We start from the raw sequence: 18,284 nt of genomic DNA, 5'->3' as shown, positions 1-18,284 counted from the left end.
ACATTATTATAGCCTATTTTTTCAGTCCATCAACTAGTCGGGAAAAAAACAGTTCTGGGTAAAACTCAGTAGCATATTCCTCCGCACAGCCAGAGTGGGCGAGTCCAAGTAATTTGACATCTTTTAGCATTTTATAAAATAAAACAACGCAATAGCTACTTCTCCTTGATTGTAATTTGTTACTTTTATAATGTAGGAATTCAGTTACTAATTCAGTACTTTTTGGGGCACGTAACGTTGGGGAGCTGGTAACTATAACTATTTAAAAAAAAAAAAAAAAAGTAACGTGCACAACAACAACAAAAAAAGCCTCCCTCGGTGCTTCCGGTGAGCTCTCATACAACTTCCGGGACGCCGGGCAATCACAACATCAGCTGTTACGGCCAAGATGGCGCAGAGCCTGGCAGAGTTGGAGGTTCCCCTGGACGCCGACCCCGCCGGGGACCAGGAGAAAGGAGCTCTGAGGCGCTGCAGAGGACGACCCCGGCTCACGGACTCTGACCGAGCTCAGAGGCGCCTCGAATCCCGAAAGAAGTACGACGTGAGGAGGGTGTACTTGGGAGAGGCGCACAAGCTGTGGAGTGAGCTCCGCAGACGGACCAGTCTGAGCGATGCTGGATTGGCAGAGTATCTGATCCTGCTCAACTCCACATACGGAGAAAAATACCAGCAGAAATACTGCGGGTAGGTGTTTCTACACACTGACAGTACCGACCTACAGGTCTTTACCCGGATGAGCTGCTGTCTCCACTCTGTCAGTATCAACACTGCTGCTACTGACAGCGTTTCAAGATGAATTGCTTTAATCCACTTATGCTTTTCAAAATGATGTTATTCTGCATTGCAGGAAGAAGCTGGCCTCAGAGGTCTCTGTAAAACAGAAAAAAGGTAAGTGGTGCCATCAACAGGAAGAGGATTGTTTCCTCTATTAGTCACACAGGGTTTGCGAGGTGTGTGTTAGCTGGTTCTATTGAAATCATTGTTCATGTAGCAAAGTTAATTAGATTCAATAAGCTAGACAAATATGTCATTTGTTCTGCTCATTCTGAAATGTGCTCTGCTGCTTTTTGTTCACTTAATGTGAAATAGACAAGAGACAGGATTGATTTATATTATTTATTTCTATTTAATTTTGGCAACTTCATTCCCACAGAGACAATTCAATAAGATATATGCCATGTATTCATCATTTGGCCTAAAAGTCAAAAACTGGACTTGTGAATCAGAGTTGTATCAGTCCGTCCATCCTTTTTCTGTTGCTTATTTGGGGCTGTGTCAGGGTTCCAGCAGTTGTAGCTCTTGGTAATTACAGTAATTGATTAGTTCCCTGGCAGCAAATTAAAATCTGTAACTATTGTGATTATCTGTGATTAATTGACTCTTTAGCACGTTTCAACCTCAACTATGGGGTTTTAGATCTGATACTGATTCAAATGTGTTTGGTCTTTTGTAGAAAGAGATTTTGACTTGATATCTTTCAATCTGACTTTAAAACAGAAAACTAATTTATTACCTCTTAATTATGTTCCTGATAGTGTTTATATTTTTCAGTCCTCACCTCATAGAAGATTATTGATTGTACTGTGTATAATCCATTTGCTCAGAGCCTTGGTGCTGTCCCTCTATTAAATGCTCATCAACATGCGACTGTAATCTAATGAGTGAATTTACAAGTAGACTCAGACTTTTTCTCTTCATCTGTTAACTTTCCTCGCTCCCCAGGCCGGAAGGACCGTGTGTCCAGCCTCCAGAGCCTGGTGTGTTGGTACCAGGAACATTCCCGCTCCTGCCCTCACGAGCCGCAGCTCAAGGCCCTGGAGCCCCAGCTCAATTTCTCCACTGCTGCTATCTGGCAATGTGACTCTAATCACTCATTTGTGCAATACCTCTTCTCACCACCGAGGGAGGCAAGTGACTCGGAGCACGAGGAGGGAGTGAACGGAGAAGAGAACGCAGCAAAAAGTGACCTGCTGGCGTCTAAAGGTGCTGTGAGCAGGAGGAGAAGAAAGGAGACTCACAAACCATTCAGAGGTGGATATTATGTCAACATGTTTTGGGATTCTTAGGAAGTTCTACGTTCATCATTTGTTGGTAAATCCTCAATTCCATGATGATCAACATGTTTCGTATTCATCTGTTTTTTTTTGTAGATGTGGGAGAAAATGAAGATGTTTCTGAGGTACAACATACAACCCTGAGCCCAGCTGAAGATGCTGCTGCTCTCAACCATCAGCCCAGTATAGAGGCTTCATCCAAGGATGTTCCACTGACAGAGCAGTCTGTGTGGGAGATGGAGGTGGTCATGGAGCGACAGGAAGGCTCCCCCGCTGCGGCGTTTCACTCCATCTCCTCAGAAGAGGAGGCCGAGGAGGCAGAGGATCTGAGGCAAGGCCGAGATGAAGAGGGGGAAGGAGGAGAAGAGAGACTCACAGAAGAAGAGGAAGAAGAAATCAGGGCTATACCACACGGTTACGACTGTGTTACTGTGACGGCGTCTTTAGCTGATAAACTGGAGAAGACAGACGAGGACCCGGTGTTGTCGCAGAGCTCTGTCCAACTGGGCTCTCAGCCTCAGCTGTCAATCCCACCGCCCATGCAGGTACAAGAGCAGAGTGGGCTGTTTGACCCCCACACTCTGCAGACAGTGGTGACCAGCTGTGAGATTCCTGACCAGAGGACTGCATTGGAAGGCTCACAGGTACACGAATGAATAGAGATATAACAAGGAATGTGCTTTTGCTTTAGTTTAGATAGTTCAACATTTTGGCAAATTGGTCCATTGCCACAATCCCTATAGTTTTAGGAGTAGGTTTGTTACCTTTAATTGTCGGTGCAAGCTATTTTTAGAATGGCGGAGTAGAGCCGTGAGCTGCTCAGAACTACGCTACGGAGGCTAATGGGATTTCTTGGTTTCCCTCATCAAACTCATCAAATACACAATCCAACAACTCCAAAACGCTCTTGTGGACAAGTCGTGACCTGCACAATAACAGAACGTTACGAGACCGAGTTGTTTTCGAGGCAAATGCAGAGACTGCTTGCTGAAAATCTGACCCGGAAGGAATGCGCATCAGCAGTTTTGCATGAATTTACCTCGAAAAACAACTCTGTCTTGTAATGTTCCGTTATTATCTCATAGCGTGGTCACAACTTGTCCACGAGAGCGTTTTGGAGTTGTTGGATTGTGTATTTGATGAGTTTTATGAGGTAAACCAAGAAATCCCATTAGCCTCCGTAGCGTAGATCTGAGCAGCTCACGGCTCTACTCCGCCATTCTAAAAATAGCTTGCACCGACAATTAAAGGTAACAAACCTACTCCTAAAACTATAGGGATTGTGGCAATGGACCAATTTGCCAAAATGTTGAACTATCCCTTTAAAAGAAAGTGACAATAGTTTTGACTCTTTCTTATACAGCTGATCATCATTACCGGCCCCAGCTATGAGGCGCTGGCATCAGAGGGCATCCAGCTCAACATGGGAGGAGGAAACGTGGAGGAAGTCACTTGCACTGTCATCGGCGGCGTCACCTACAACCAGGTGTGCTCATGTGACTCCAAAATCAGAACAGCGGAGGATGAAGACTCCATGACAGGTGTGCAACATTCATCATGACTGACAGTGCATTTTAAAAAACATTATTCATGTGTGTGAAAGGTGGCTGAATCCAAATCCAAAGTCCAGATTTGCTCACATTTATACATATGATACATTCGTTCGTGTGAACCTGTGAAATGCTTTTGCATCGATTTTCGAAGCTCATTGTAACCTTTGATTAAAAAAACTTTTATTTTAGAATTATTATTGTAAAAAAATAACACTCAAAATGTAAGTCCTCAGGATTATAGGCTGTAAATGTAGGAGATGTAGTATCAAACCTAGCACAGAATGCTAACGTGTTAATGGCAACCAATGGCTTCCATGTACTGTATTTCAGGAACTTTAGGACTAATTTCCCTGTAACAAGAAATGTCTATGTATGGACTTGAAAGTACACATGGTCATTGATGTTTTATGCAAACATCTTGTCATTTGATCTAAACTGAGCTAAGACCTGTAACCAGCATACTGTGACGAGATGTGTCCAGGTGTATACTCAACATACAGCAAGCCACACAGAAGTTGTTAAGATGAACAACAAATACAGAGGTACAAACTGTGATGTTCTACACAAAAATGAATGTTGAAGTAGGCACAACTGCTGAGAGCTACTTTGCTTTCTGCATCTTTCTCAGTGAGATTTGTGAAACGCGTCTGTTCTATGCTGCTACTGGTTGACGTGTCATTGAAACACTCCAGTTACAGCAGGTTTACTGGCATCCACCATGCAAACCGTTCACAACACTGTAAAAACATATAACAATTAAAGGAAAGCACTGAGGCAGATGATATTTCCTTAATACAACACTGTTTAGCCGTCAAATATATCCAAATAGCTTAAATCATTAAACGCTTGTACTGTGAGCTGTATAATGTAAACAGAATACAGTAAGTAATGGACCATTGCTCAGATTTGTGTGTGTAGGAAATGTAACCACGTCACCTAACTGCACCCCTTTCGTCTGCACTGGTTTAGACAGAGAGTTTATCTTTATACTCATCTCCTAATATTTGAATAAAAGTATTGGATAGAAACATGTAAATAATATCACATTTTCTTTTTGGAAATTCAGTGAAAATTTATGTAAAATATTCATGGAAAATTTGCTTGCAGATCCCAAACTCACCCCAAGATAAATTATAGGGTCAGTTTCCCAGCATTGATCATATAGAAAGCAATGACTGACACCTGAAATCCTGTGTTATAGTACATATTTCTCCTTCTCGGCCCAGGAGCCATATACGTAATGTAAAAATGTCACCCCCCCCCCCCCCCCCCCCCCTTTTTATTTACCTTTTTTACTATTGAATTCTGTTACCTTATGTGTGATTAAGTTATTTGGTGATGAATGGCTATGTGTGTGTTCGAGTGCCAACATAATTTCGTTGTAGCAATACAATGACTAATAAACGTCCTTATGTCCTTAAAATGTAAATCGTAGTGAAAATCATCAAGCTGCCAGTCCACACGTCAGGAGACCTTTAGACTCAGTAGAAATCTGCATGACTCATTTTCTCATCAGATTTTCACACTGTTTCTCTGCAGGGTTGAGTGACAAACAGCTGCTGCAGCCCACTGTTGACGCTCTGGAGCTGAATGGTGACAGAGAGCTGCAGAGGAGTCTGAGCAGGTTTGTGCTACACATACGCGGCATGGTGAAGTGACTCTCAGACAGGCTGATTAGGAAGGATTTGAGAGGGAGAAGCTCTGTGGAGATATTAAATCACCTCAAATTTGTGTTTTCTTGTGGTAGTGAACTCCACAGTGTCTGTTTTTGCAGCGTCAGGTCAAAGAGAAACAGAAGAGGCCCCGTCATTGAGGCTGATGGGATGCTTAAGATGTTCCACTGTCCATACGAGGGCTGCAGTCAAGTCTACGTAGCTATTAGCAGCTTTCAGGTACAGCAACATCTTTGAGTCATATACTTCATGCTTCAGTTTGTTTTGCAGGAGACTGACCCAACCCTTTTGTTTCATGCTCTGTAGAATCATGTGAACCTAGTTCACAGGAAAGGGAGGACGAAGGTTTGCCCCCATCCAGGCTGTGGAAAAAAGTTCTACTTGTCAAACCACCTGCATCGGCATATGATCATCCATTCAGGTTGGCCCACAGAGACACACCTGTCATGTCAGAGTGTCTTCTTCACAAACCTCCAGATTTAACTGGATCTTTTTTCTTTTTTTCTTTTACAGGTGTAAGAGATTTCATCTGTGAGACATGTGGAAAGTCGTTCAAGCGTAAGAATCACCTGGAGGTTCACAGGCGGACCCACACAGGAGAAACACCCCTCCAGTGAGTTACCAATACGGAGAACATTATTTTTACACAGTCTGGGTGAGAAGTCTGTAGTCACCTCTCTCTTTTCTCTTCCCTGTTGCTTCCCTCTCAACTCCCCACCCACATCATCTGTCAGATGTGAAATATGTGGCTACCAGTGTCGCCAGCGCGCATCCCTGAACTGGCACATGAAGAAGCACACTCCAGAAGCCCACTACAACTTCACCTGTGAGTACTGTGACAAGAGGTTTGAGAAGCTGGACAGTGTTAAATTCCACAAGTTAAAGAGCCACCCAGACAAGCAGGCAACCTGAGGTGCTGGAGTACTGCTGACAGGAGCTGGACACATCTGGGTCGGCCCTCGGAAACCAAAGCAAAGACTTCCAGTGAAGAAAAAGACTTTACTTTGCTTCTTGAGTCGAGGACCATATGAACATCTCCATACAGGCAGTGGATAAAGTGAGCCTCTAACAGCTGTGCAGGACACGGCAGGAAAGAAAATCTTAATCCACTATTGATTGATGATGTCCAACTGACTATTAGCACCACCCGAACCCCTCTCCTGAACAGTGATCATCCAATCCTAGCTAAACCACCATAGCTCAGCTAGCAGCTAGCTAGCAGCTCTGTCAAGCTCTGGATGTCGCTACAGAAGTAGCGAATGACTGATGCTCCGAATAAAAAGGCTGGTGTTTTTTGTTTTTTGTTTTTTTTATCCGTACTAAAACCAAAATCACAAGAGCAAAAGTGTAGGGAATACATTAATGCAAACCTTAGCATGGCTGGCTAACTAGCTTACAGCCTACAATATTGAGGGCAGAGACATTTCATACTAAATGTTACAATTTGAAAAGCTCCATTCCATATACAACCAGCTCATCCGCTGTTTAAAGTCTCCGCACATTTTGGTCCAGGATGCTATCAGAGTTAGGCTACCATTAGCAGCTCTGTCCTGTGAACAACATTTACATTCCAGCACCCGAAGCCACAGTGATTTTTCCTCATGATAAAAGTTGTTCATCTGTTACATCAAAGGTAGAACACAGTGCAAATGTAACCAACCGTTCTTGCTTGATTGTGACAAAGCTAAGCAACTAATGTTGCATTTGGCCAGACTAACAGTCTAACGGTACTATTGTTTCTCCTAATTATACAAAAAATACAAGGAGCTCTTACTGCAATACAAGACACAATGCTGGTCTTTATTACCATGTCTTCCACATGGGTCGTCAGCTAATGAGGACACTGATTTTTTTTATTTTATTATTTTGCCTGAGATTTGCCGCCTTAGCCTTGGTCTTTCATACCTTGTTTACAGCGTTCCTGTGTAAAAACGAGTCAGCTTGACAGATCACAAAGTTGACTGGGAGGCAGGATTTTCAACATCTCGAGGCACTAACGTCAACATAGCGTAATTAGCTAGCTGAACTAGCTTGCTAGTTAGAGTTGATAAAATCCTTTAATAGCAATTGTCACCTGCCAAAATCAACAGCTGTCAGCTAGGGAGAGGACTGGAGCATGCTTTTTGTCTACCTCGGAACACAACTGTCCATCATTTCTAAAGTTTTCAAGTGGAAACTGTGTCATCACTGCCGTGGTAAGGTGCATATTACTGAACACAGGCCCTGCTGGAGGTCGGGGGTTAAGGTTTAGTGAACAGTCGATAGAAGCTCAATAGAAAATAATTTCCTTTAAACAAATATTTTTTGTAGTGTTTGTAAAACACTGGCATGATCTTTTTTTAAAGAATATGGTCTAAACATTATCGCTCAGCCCATTGATTAATACAACATTAAGAAAGATTATTGATGTTGAACAGTGTGGTAGATAGGAAGATATTAGGCTACTACATAGGTTAAAGTACATGTGAAATATATTTTAAAGATGAAAGGACGTTTAAGTTAAGGCGATGAATATGTGTTGTCTGCTGCAGTACACTGCTTGTAGCCTAGTGACACAAATATAGATTCTTTCATTTCAGACATTCAAATGTGAGCATGTGTTGTGTGGGCCAGCACAGCAGTGTTGATCTAACATTTTCCTATCATGTGTTTACGCCATCCCAGCGTCGCGACTCACAGGCACCAATGACAAAATCCTGTGAGTTTAATGTGACAATCTCTCAGGAAAACTCACCTCTGTCCTCTTGTGTCCCTCTCCCGTTTTCTGTCTCGAAGTGAATGCTGTCTCCTCTGTCAGTTTTGTTAAATGATGAATCACTAAAATATACAAATATGACTCATGGTTGTATCCTAGCTTTTTTCTGAAATATATTTGTGTGAAACAAATGGTTAATGTGCTCTTGCCTCTTGCATAATGCAGTCAAGGGTGTGTGTGTGTGTGTGTGTATGCACTAGTTGTGTTGAAGTGAGGGTGTGCATAATAAGTATGAAAAGGCACAAAAAGTGTTTTGAAAAGTATCTTGAAACCCAGTCATAGAGTGACTTTATGAATGTTGGACCCTTTTAAAGTCGGTTGAACGTTGGGTAACTGGTTTTTGAACGTTTGTGTAAATAGAAGGTTTAGCTCGGGGCAGCGTAGTCACACCGACTTGTGTCATAAATATCAAAAGAGGTCATTACTAGAAGGTACATTTGGGATTAAAGGTGAAATATTTGAAATGCAGCTTGATGATCAAATATATATATATGAGGAATTATCTATTTTCTTTATACAGGTCACACCTGCCACAGTCTCCTCCCCTCTCTTTGCAGTTGCTTTAGTTTCTCCCACCTGACACTCTCGGGATTGTGACGTTTAGAGAAGGTAAATATCACATTGTATGTTGTCTAAGGACCTCTGAACCACAGTGAATGGAAAACAGGGACAAAAGAAAAGAGAAATGACAAGAAGAGCTATTCTCTGATATTGACAAAGCATGAATCCAGCATACAGTCACAACCATATACACATATACACACCTTGGCAAACAAACAGCTTGGGAACCTAGTCAGTGAACATGTTAGAAATATGATGCAAAGCCCTAATATGTTTTGGAAGTGCACTCAGTCTCACACTGCTAGCAAGTATATTTGACTACTGGAGTATTATGTTCAGCTTTGCATGAACATGCGAGGGCTACATTTAGAATGTGCCCATGCCGTCCTCTTATTTGATTGGATGATTATCAGACAGAGAGCGTATTCTACTGTGCTGTGGTCTGTGCAAATCAGCACAGCATCCACAACAACTTCAAGGTAAATAACTTGTTTTACCTCGCTGTGCTGTGGAAAAACACTCACACTGTACCTGTACGGCTTGAGTGGTCATATTGCTCTGAGTTCAGCTTGGTGAGTCACTGTCACATGACCAGACCTTTGACATGAACCAGTGAGACATTATCAGAAAGAGCTTGTCCTGGAAAGTTAATTGAGTTGAATAAACTTTTATTTTGCCTAAGCTGTGTTATAAATATGACTTTTGAAGCGAAGATCTGAGTCCAAATTGTAGCCCTGGAGGAACCGACTGGTTCAGAGTTGTACACACAGCAGCTTGTTTATAGAATAAGATAACCACAGGGAAGAGAAATATTATATAGTATGTTTCCCGCATATGATTTATAGTGTCATATTTTCCTCTCACAAGATTGACCATTGTAAAATGTCTCATCTTTTTTTTCCAACACATATAAAGTGACTGACGTAGTATGTCAGTAATCAGAATAGAGGACTCAACCACATTAAAGGAAGCAGTGAGGTCAAGAAAAAAACAAATAAAAAACTAAAACAGTGTTTCCCATCAAGTCACTGGTATTATATCGCTTTAATTGTTTACTTTGATAAGGGCTATTTTAGCACTGGGTTTAGAGCTGAGTTATATTTGTCCAGTTGAGACTGAAACTTCCTTCTTGACCTTGGAAACAATAAGTGATCAAACAATCTCACAAGGTCCGTTTAGTAGCTTGGACCTGGAGCTTTTTATTGTATTGTTTATCATCTGTGACTTTTCACCATGAATTGAATACTTCATTTTATAACTGTTAAGAAAACACACTTAAAAGCCTAAAGTGGCTGAGAATTTCCTGAGCTCAACAGTGTGAGTGGCAGTCTTTAAGTTCAGTTCACAGTGAGGTGAAAGACGAGAAAATGAGCTGTAGCTAACACTGGTCGTATCATTTATTTCCACTGTTGGTTAGGAGCATTCATAAATATCCAGTAACAGTGAAGTGGGTAAGTACACACTATTAAGCATTAGTTAAGCATGAATAAATACTGAATTCTTCATGCATGAATACTCAGTAGTATGTAGTTAGTGCTTTTCAATGATGAGTAAAAGATTTTTAACTGTGTTTATAAACTACATACAAATGAGTATTCATGTGTGCATTCAGTATTTAATAGTGTGTACTTATGTTATTCAGGGATGCAAACAGCGCGCCGAAAAGCGAAACTCGCTTTTTTCATGACCAATTAGGTGACCTGTGTGAATCGTTCAGATCCGAAGAGTTTTTGTTTTTGGGAGGGGGGGGGGTGTCTCAGTGTCTCAGCTGGGGTCAGTAAAATGTTTTTCTAACAGGCTGACAGTGACAATCACGTGAAACTGAGGCGAACTCATTCATGGTCTCTGATTATACTGATAACAGCCGACCTCCAATGTAGACGCGACGTGCGCGCTCATTAAAGCGGCGCGTATCCGCGTGCAGTCGGTGCGACGGCGACGCCGTTTTCCCCCCGTGCATGTGGAGCTCTGCGTCGCGGACATGCACGGTTCCCTACGTTGCTGTGTCAGGCAGGTGTTTCCACGGAGCTCTGCCCCGTTTCAGAGGTGAAGGAAAAGACGTCGCCTCCGCGATGTAGAATGTGTTCAATTAAAGTGAAACTAACACATTATAGGCCTATATGTCCATTACACACTGAATGAAACATCCCATGTCTTTATTTATTCAGTTTATTTTAATAGTAATAATTATGACTTACATTCAGTGAAGACCTATTCAGTATCTCCAAAATTGAAATATTGCAAAGGATCTTTTTTTTAAAAGCATTTTGAATATAGAAATGTTGGCCTTCTGAAAACTATGTCTATAATCAATCAATCAATACTTGGTTGGGGGGTTGAACTACTGGAACTTGACTTTTCCATGATATTGTAATGTAATCATTTGTTAATGGTGAGCCCCCCCCACGCCAGACAATTCCTCTCTTTTTTGGTCCTGACCCGTTTGCATCCCTGGTTATTATGTTACTGTGAAGAGTAATACTGATAGAAAGCAACATAATGAATAAAAGCAGGTAAAATGATAGAGAAAAGAGACAAACAATACAGTATAGCTACTTCACTATAAATACAACCAAGACCCAAGTGAATTGCTTTAGAATTAGAATACCACAATCAATTGTGTTGCCTTTCTGAACCCTATTGATCCTGAGTTTTTCAGTTTAAAATCAGAGTGGAATCTGTTTATTCATTAATTTTTTTTTTTCAGGATTTGCTGGAGAGGGAAACATTGAAAAGTTCAGATTCATTAAATATCATTTTACAACCTCAGAGCAGGGGCACATGCTCACCTCGGTGTAGCTGCTTCACACAGGTGAGCTCTCTCTCTCTCTCTCTGTCCCCTCCCTCCCTTAGGAGCGACAAGCCTAACTCCATGGTGATGCGTGTTATTACTCAGCCGCTTTGGTCACACCCACCTGCTCCACTCCTCCCTCTCTCCTGCACTTATAACCAGCTGGGACTCTTAAAATAAGAGCAGAAAGCAGAAAAAGTCACTTAGAAGATCCTTTATATCCGACAGAGTGACAGAGCCACAGGAAGCGGCAGACAGAGGGAGCATTGTGGGGGATTTTCAGAGGGAAGAAGAATAGTACTCTCGTGTGCTCCTGTTATCTCACCGTCTGCCTGCTCCCACAGGAACAGCCTCCATCACCACAGTGAAGGTAGAGACTCTGAGCAGTGGCTCAGCCTCTGAGCACGTCGTTGGATTTCTCCTGTGAAAGGTAAGAATGACTCCACTGAGACTGGCGGGAAAGCAGCTTCTCCTTCTTAGTTTGAAGTCTTTGGGTTATTTTTCAAGTCCTGTACCAATGTAGGGAGGGATCCATCCAACAATGATCCTTTGTCCCCTGAGACCTGCCTCCAATTATTCCTCTCAAAGGCGTCCTTTGAGATTCCTCTTGTCCGCTCTGTTTTGGTGGAACTTGAATGGTCTGAGACAGTTTGGAGGTTTTGTAAATAAATCTGAGACCAACAAAAGTAGATCACGCTGCGCATCTACTGACAAAATACACACATGTGGCATTAAGTATGTAACATACAAGGCAGAGCGTGTCTCTTTTTTTCCTTATGTGCTGCTGCATGATAAAATGAAAAAGAGATGTTCCTCATGGCTCGCTGGCTCATACTGAGATTTGCATGTGACTCGGGCTTGTTAATACATCACCAGGCTGACTCCTCAGTGTCAGAGTGCAGCCATTAAACCACAAGGAAGTGGGAAAAGCGAGGAGTGAAATGATAGAGGGAGTTTGTGGGAGTCAAGGCAACCACTTTGGGTTTTTTTTTCTCTATTTTTTTCTCAAGGCTTCCTGGCGACCAAATGTATGATTAACTTGATGACAACCATCTTTACTGTATCAGCGCGAGTAGGTTAAATGAACTGACAAGCTACTTCCTGTTTTTGTTTGTCCAAGTGTGAAGAAATGATAGAAAAAATAAAAGTGAAAACATAACCATGGAGGCTATAGGTGGAACAGTGGGCATGACTTTAATAATAGAGAGAGGAGAGCATGAGGGAGATCCCAGTTTTGAGAAAGCAGCCTGTTGCTACACACAATAGGGTTCTGCTCTGTCATTGTCCTTGGGGATAACAATTTGTCTGTTTTGTCACGCCACACAAAGAACACTGTTCCCCTTCTGGGAGGTCCACACACACCCACACGCACGCACACACACACACGACATATATTTGGTGACAATCTTGAAGTGACTGGAGAACAGTGGAGGCTGAAAGGAGGGGGTAGAGGTGGGAGGAGAAGATCCGGAGATAAGATGCTGTTATTTGTGTGCATGTGTTTGATGAGTCAAGATGATTAAGAAAGTGACTAATGTTTCGCACTTGTGTGAGCTCACAAACATTCAAACTAATGTGTTTTCTATGTATGTGTGTCAACAGATAGAGAGGCAGTTAATGTAAAGCCTGGCCTCCTCCCTGATTTTCATATTAAGGGCAGGAAGAACCACAGAGTTTCTACTGTATGCAAATCAAACCAGTGACCCTGTTTCATGGGCTCTTATGACATCAACTGCATCCCCTCCAAGTTTGTTATAAAGTATTCCACTGTTGCACAAATTTTGAAAGGGTGCAAAACAAGGAAGCAGATCTGCATTTCCCGAGTTTGCTTCCTTTCCTCATTTGCATGAATGGTTTATCATTTAATTGGTATATTAAATCTTTCAAAAAAATACACTGTACTTCCCCGATTGTCCCCTCCCCACTTCTATTAATGCTAAACTAAACACAGCCCTCACCCAAGTTCCTTGACAGGTCCGGTGAATGCCCTTGGAGTGGCAATGAAAGGCGCTGGGCACGCCGAGTGTTTGAGGGAGATAAGTTATTAAGCTTTCAAAGGGTGAAAGGTGAAGAGCTGGGAAAGAGGCAGGTGTTTTCCCCTCCCTTGCTCTCAGCCTCCCACCGCACAGAGAAAACAACACAGTCCCACAGTAAATGTGTCACCTAATTGGCAACGCATAATGAGCTGGTGACAAGCAGGACAGCACATCAGCAAGATGAGTAATGTTGTACAGTACACGCCAGTGGCTGTTACATGTCTACAAAGTGTTGTTAAACTGGTGTAAAAACAAAAAGTGATATGAAATTAAAAGAAATACTTTATGATGAAGAGTAGCCTACTAGTTGATGTCGTGTTTTTTCTTCCTTTTTCCTCTATAGGTTCAACAATCAGAAGCAAAGATGGGATGTTTTGGGTTCCTCAAAGTCATGATGTTCGTTTTCAACGGCATCATCTTTGTAAGTAGTCATGTTTAATGAGAAACTATTCAAATATGTCATTCATTTTACACTTTATTTGTGTAAAGCAGGTTGCAGTGTGAAAATGTTAAAAAAAAAAATATGCAGAGAAGCAGAAGACATTTTATTTTGACGTTCCCATTCCCTTTTACCTACGTGTTTATTTATATATTTTTAGGTATTCTTTGTTTTTCTGTGATTTGCCCCTCAGGGATTAAATAAAGTTATCTATCTATCTATCTATCTATCTATCTATCTATCTATCTATCTATCTATCTATCTATCTATCTATCTATCTATCTATCTATCTATCTATCTATCTATCTATCTATCTATCTATCATTACAGTTGTGGTCCCGAGTGAAATGTACAAAATGTTCTTTTTTTAATTATGCAGCTGCAAAGCTTTATTTCACTTTTTACTAAACAGACACTGATTTTACCAGCATGTCTAATCTACCATTAGCAGTAAACTGATAAAAATCAGTCGGATCTAATGTTCACCTCCACTCTCTGTCTGTCTCCTCTAGCTGGCCGGCATTGCCATCCTGGGTGTGGGGATCTGGGTGAAAGTAGACAGCGGCTCCATCCTCAACTTCATTGGGCAAATTGAGAATGCCCCAGCAGAGCTGACCCAGGTGCTGAACGTGGGCTACCTGTTGATTGCAATAGGAGTACTGCTGGTCGTCATCGGCTTTCTGGGCTGCTGTGGAGCCGTCAGAGAGAGCAAGTGTATGCTGATGCTGGTAGGTCGCTGTATGCTGCTTTATAATGGGGTCAACGAAAAGGTCTTAGCAGAAGTTAGAACCCAAACCGAAGGAAGTTTACTCTTCGGTCTCTGTAGGTGAAACAAATAAAACACTGTTGGCAAGGAAGAAAATACATGTAGCTAATTTTCAAAATAAGTAATGGTTAATTTTAATTGTCTAAGAGGAAGATCAAAGCTACATGGACACGTTAGCTGCTTAAATTGGTTGAGGAAGCTATTTGTAGGTTTGGAAGGTGGAAACCAACACCAACCTTAACTCTGGTCTCTGTCACACTTTTGAAGTAAAGCAAGCAAAGAAGACATAACAGCTGGTTTTATTGGTTGGTTTTATTAAATTGTTAAATTGTTTTTTACTGTCATTTTATTGCACTACTGGGACCTAGGTGCAAATTTCTTTTCTTTTTTTCACGTGGAAGCATATAGAATATAACAAGAAATGAACATTGAACCTTGGTGCATACAAAGCAGTCCCATGACATCAGTGACGATAATTTTACAGTAACTGTAAAACCCGTAACTTGGTTTTCATTATCCCATTCCAGTAAAGTGAATCCCTTTCTGATCATCTCCACAGTTTTTCATCATAGTTCTGCTGGTCTTCATAGCGGAGGTTGCAGGAGCAATCGTGATCTTGGTTTTCAGACCTCTGGTAAGTTATTGAAGAACTTTTTTCACATAAAGGAAATTAGTTGCTGTATCATCACGAGGGATGTTAACATTTGGGTCATGAATGAAAATGCTATGCTCTGTAATTTCAGGCTGATGACTTGTTCCGGAAGCTCGGCACGGCAGCGGTTCAGAACATCAGGAAAGACTACGGGGAAAATCCAGATGTTACAGGACTGTGGAACACCACAATGAGCACGGTACATGTTTCGACTGAATACACCGTAAAGTGTGATCATTTTCACAGTGTTTCTCTAGTTCTTTGGGTAAATCCTTCTCTCTGTGTGTCCACATTAGCTAAAATGTTGTGGATTCTACAACTCCTCGGACTTCGTTGACTCCCCATATTATAAGGATCACGACAAGCTGTACCCACCACATTGCTGTCCTGGCTATAGCTCTCCATGTAATCAGACAGTGGCTGACAGTGACATGGTATGGACTGTGACATTATAGAAGAAACAATAGAAACATTATCCAAAGCCATTTTGAATGAATAATACTTATTTTACCTCTCTACCTTATTCCCCCAGTCAATCCGTGGTTGCTTCCCAAAGATCAAGCATCTGATTGACGAAAACACTGTGGTTATTGTGGGGGTGGCGCTGGGGATTGCAGCTCTGGAGGTATGTTCTCGCCCTCTTTTCATTTTTAGGTCCCATTTTAACTCAGGATGAATAATAATTACTTTGTTGTTGTTGTACTGGCTATTAATGCATATACTCTCCACAGATATGCGCCATGGTTGTCTCCATGATCCTTTTCTGCAGAGTAAAATCCATGAGTGCCTGAGTACAAATGGTGAAGCCCTGAGAAGGATAATATTAATCACTGGAACCTTTTCTACTTATGGCCTCTAGAGGAGTGAAGGGCTGTGCCTTTTTCTTGCAAAAATGCCTCATCACCAAAGACAGTTCATGTCCAATCTTGTGCAATCAAAGTAACTGAATGATATAACATCTATTTTTGCTACATTTAAATCTAACTGATGATGTATGAATGCATGCTATCTTTTTTCCTAAGACCACTACACGTAATAAAACAGGCCATAGGCTACACACGCGCACACACGCACGCACACACACACACACACACACACACACACACACATACACTAGAGATTATTTTCATTGTTCAGCAGTGCTACTACCTGTGACACATGGCCAGTCATTGAGGAATTACGTGATTTCTGTGTTCACTGTGATGATGAAACAAAGGTTGGACTGTTGGTCACAGGAACCACTATTGTGAGTGTTGTTGCCACAAAGCAGCTTGTAAAATAGGAACAGAAGTTATGAATTATTTGTATGTATATTGTATGGTGATCAGTTTTGAAATAAAGTGCAAAGTGTTTCTAGAGACTGGTGAGTTTTCATGTTGTGTGAAATGACTGAGGCAATATACATCAGGTAGCCTATTTGTGCAATTGCTTTTATAGGTGAGGTTTAAATATAAGCCCGTAGTGGGTTTCTACCTCACCCACACATGTTTTTATTTTTATTTCTTTCTATTTCATTGTTGCTTTTATAATCGTGCAAATAAACATAATAACATAAAAGGCTCTTCGTATATACGTATATCCTCTTTTATCGAACAGTTAACAACTGAACATGTCTGATAGATAAACTCACTGTCACACAAGCACACACAGGTTAAAAGAGTTGCCTGAAACTACAAAAAGTGGAAAACCAGAAACTAAGAATCCTACACTAAAATTGTGTGTTGATGAGAAAACATACTGTATATAGGCAAAAAATAATATTTTTAGTTTATTTCGTTTCATTTAGCTATATAGCTTGGACCAAATGCTGTTCACCCTCACATTGAGGTAAGTGGGCTCATGCTTTCTAGCAGCAGAATTAGTTCTGGTGTGAAATGTTACCTCAGAGTGAGTGGATTAATAAAAGTAGAGCAGTACAAGAGGCGAACAGGCATCACTATTTAATTTGATCATTCATGATGAAAATATCAAAGAATGAAGAATCCTGTACAGTGATGAAGCAGATACTGGCAGAAGCTGAACGTCACAGCATGTCACCTACTGTACATTACAATGATTAATTCATCATGAATTAATGGATATTGTGACATCGTGTCAAGAGAACGCCTCAGCATGTTTGTGAATTTTTTTAATTTTGTGAATGATATCTGCTAATGGCCTTTATCCAAACATTGTGTTTGCATGTGTTTGTTTGTCCGTGTGGGAGAGTGTACGTGTCTTATGTTGTGAGTTTTGTTAAAATCATCACCAAAGCACCAGATAAGATACAGTGACTTTATAATCAGTTTACCGCAACAAAAGTCTTCAGTTGGGGTCATTCCTATGTTCCCACAGCCCTATGTTCCCACATTTCTAACTTTTGTTGTCACTGAAAATTAGGCCCTATGTTCCCACAGCCCTTTGGTCCCACCATTGGTTGGGTTTAGGCAATGAAGAAAAGAGTTGGTTAAGTTTAGTAAAAAGACCCGGTAGAGGCTAGACAGGCCAGATAGATAGAGTCCAGATAGGTAGAGAGAGTCCAGTGGGAACATAGGGCCTAATTTTGAGGAAAACCTTAGAACTGTGGGAACATAGGGCCGTGGGAACATAGGGCTGTGGGAACATAAAGTTCAAAGCATTGAACATTAGATTAAAGTAAGGCAAGGCAAAGCAATTTTATTTACAAACAGTTTGTCTCAAAGGGCTTAACATTACAACATCCTCTGACTTCTGGCCCTCACATCTGAGGAAACTGAGGAAAAACGCCCATGAAAACAGGGAAAAAATTGGATTGGAGCATTAAGAATATTTCATATGACACGCAGGATAGGGCCGCTCAGCGCGGGATTCAAACCGGGGTCGCCTGCAGTGAGGACTATAGCCTCAACACATGGGATGGGTGCTCTACCAACTGAGCTAAACACTGCCCCATCAGGAAAATAATTTGATCTGACAACCCACATTATAACTGTGGAAACATTTTGACTTCAATCCATCTACTAATAATTAGCATCAGAGCAAACAA

At 41.4% G+C, this 18,284-nt stretch overlaps 2 protein-coding genes across 2 annotated transcripts; both read left to right on the top strand.

The window, feature by feature from the left end:
• Nucleotides 1–388: 388 nt before the first annotated feature.
• Nucleotides 389–6,757, top strand: znf653 (zinc finger protein 653; the record flags this gene model as incomplete). Its single annotated transcript, XM_083977429.1, has 10 exons — nt 389–684; nt 848–888; nt 1,723–2,031; nt 2,151–2,698; nt 3,418–3,595; nt 5,147–5,231; nt 5,382–5,499; nt 5,587–5,701; nt 5,794–5,893; nt 6,015–6,757. The coding sequence occupies 10 exons, from the start codon at nt 389–391 to the stop codon at nt 6,190–6,192; spliced, it is 1,968 nt and encodes a 655-aa protein (XP_083833555.1). The 3' UTR covers nt 6,193–6,757.
• A 5,023-nt stretch (nt 6,758–11,780) lies between these two features.
• tspan34b (tetraspanin 34b) lies at nt 11,781–16,210 on the top strand. The gene is made up of 8 exons (XM_083976399.1): nt 11,781–11,817; nt 13,767–13,844; nt 14,375–14,590; nt 15,188–15,262; nt 15,372–15,479; nt 15,577–15,714; nt 15,813–15,905; nt 16,012–16,210. The coding sequence occupies exons 2-8, from the start codon at nt 13,788–13,790 to the stop codon at nt 16,069–16,071; spliced, it is 747 nt and encodes a 248-aa protein (XP_083832525.1). The 5' UTR covers nt 11,781–11,817; nt 13,767–13,787; the 3' UTR covers nt 16,072–16,210.
• Nucleotides 16,211–18,284: the final 2,074 nt, after the last annotated feature.

This window comes from Trachurus trachurus (genome assembly GCF_905171665.1).
Source record: "Trachurus trachurus genome assembly, chromosome: 8".
Taxonomy (NCBI): domain Eukaryota; kingdom Metazoa; phylum Chordata; class Actinopteri; order Carangiformes; family Carangidae; genus Trachurus; species Trachurus trachurus.
Note: the sequence above shows the minus strand (reverse complement) of the source record. Positions and strands in the feature narration are given on the sequence as shown.

Bases quoted from the DNA above. Each gene is read 5' to 3' on its own strand.
- tspan34b (XM_083976399.1), top strand. From the start codon at position 13,788: ATGGGATGTTTTGGGTTCCTCAAAGTCATGATGTTCGTTTTCAACGGC. The intron at 15,263-15,371 runs GTAAGTTATTGA...CTGTAATTTCAG, and splicing joins TCTTGGTTTTCAGACCTCTG to GCTGATGACTTGTTCCGGAA. The intron at 15,480-15,576 runs GTACATGTTTCG...TGTCCACATTAG, and splicing joins GGAACACCACAATGAGCACG to CTAAAATGTTGTGGATTCTA.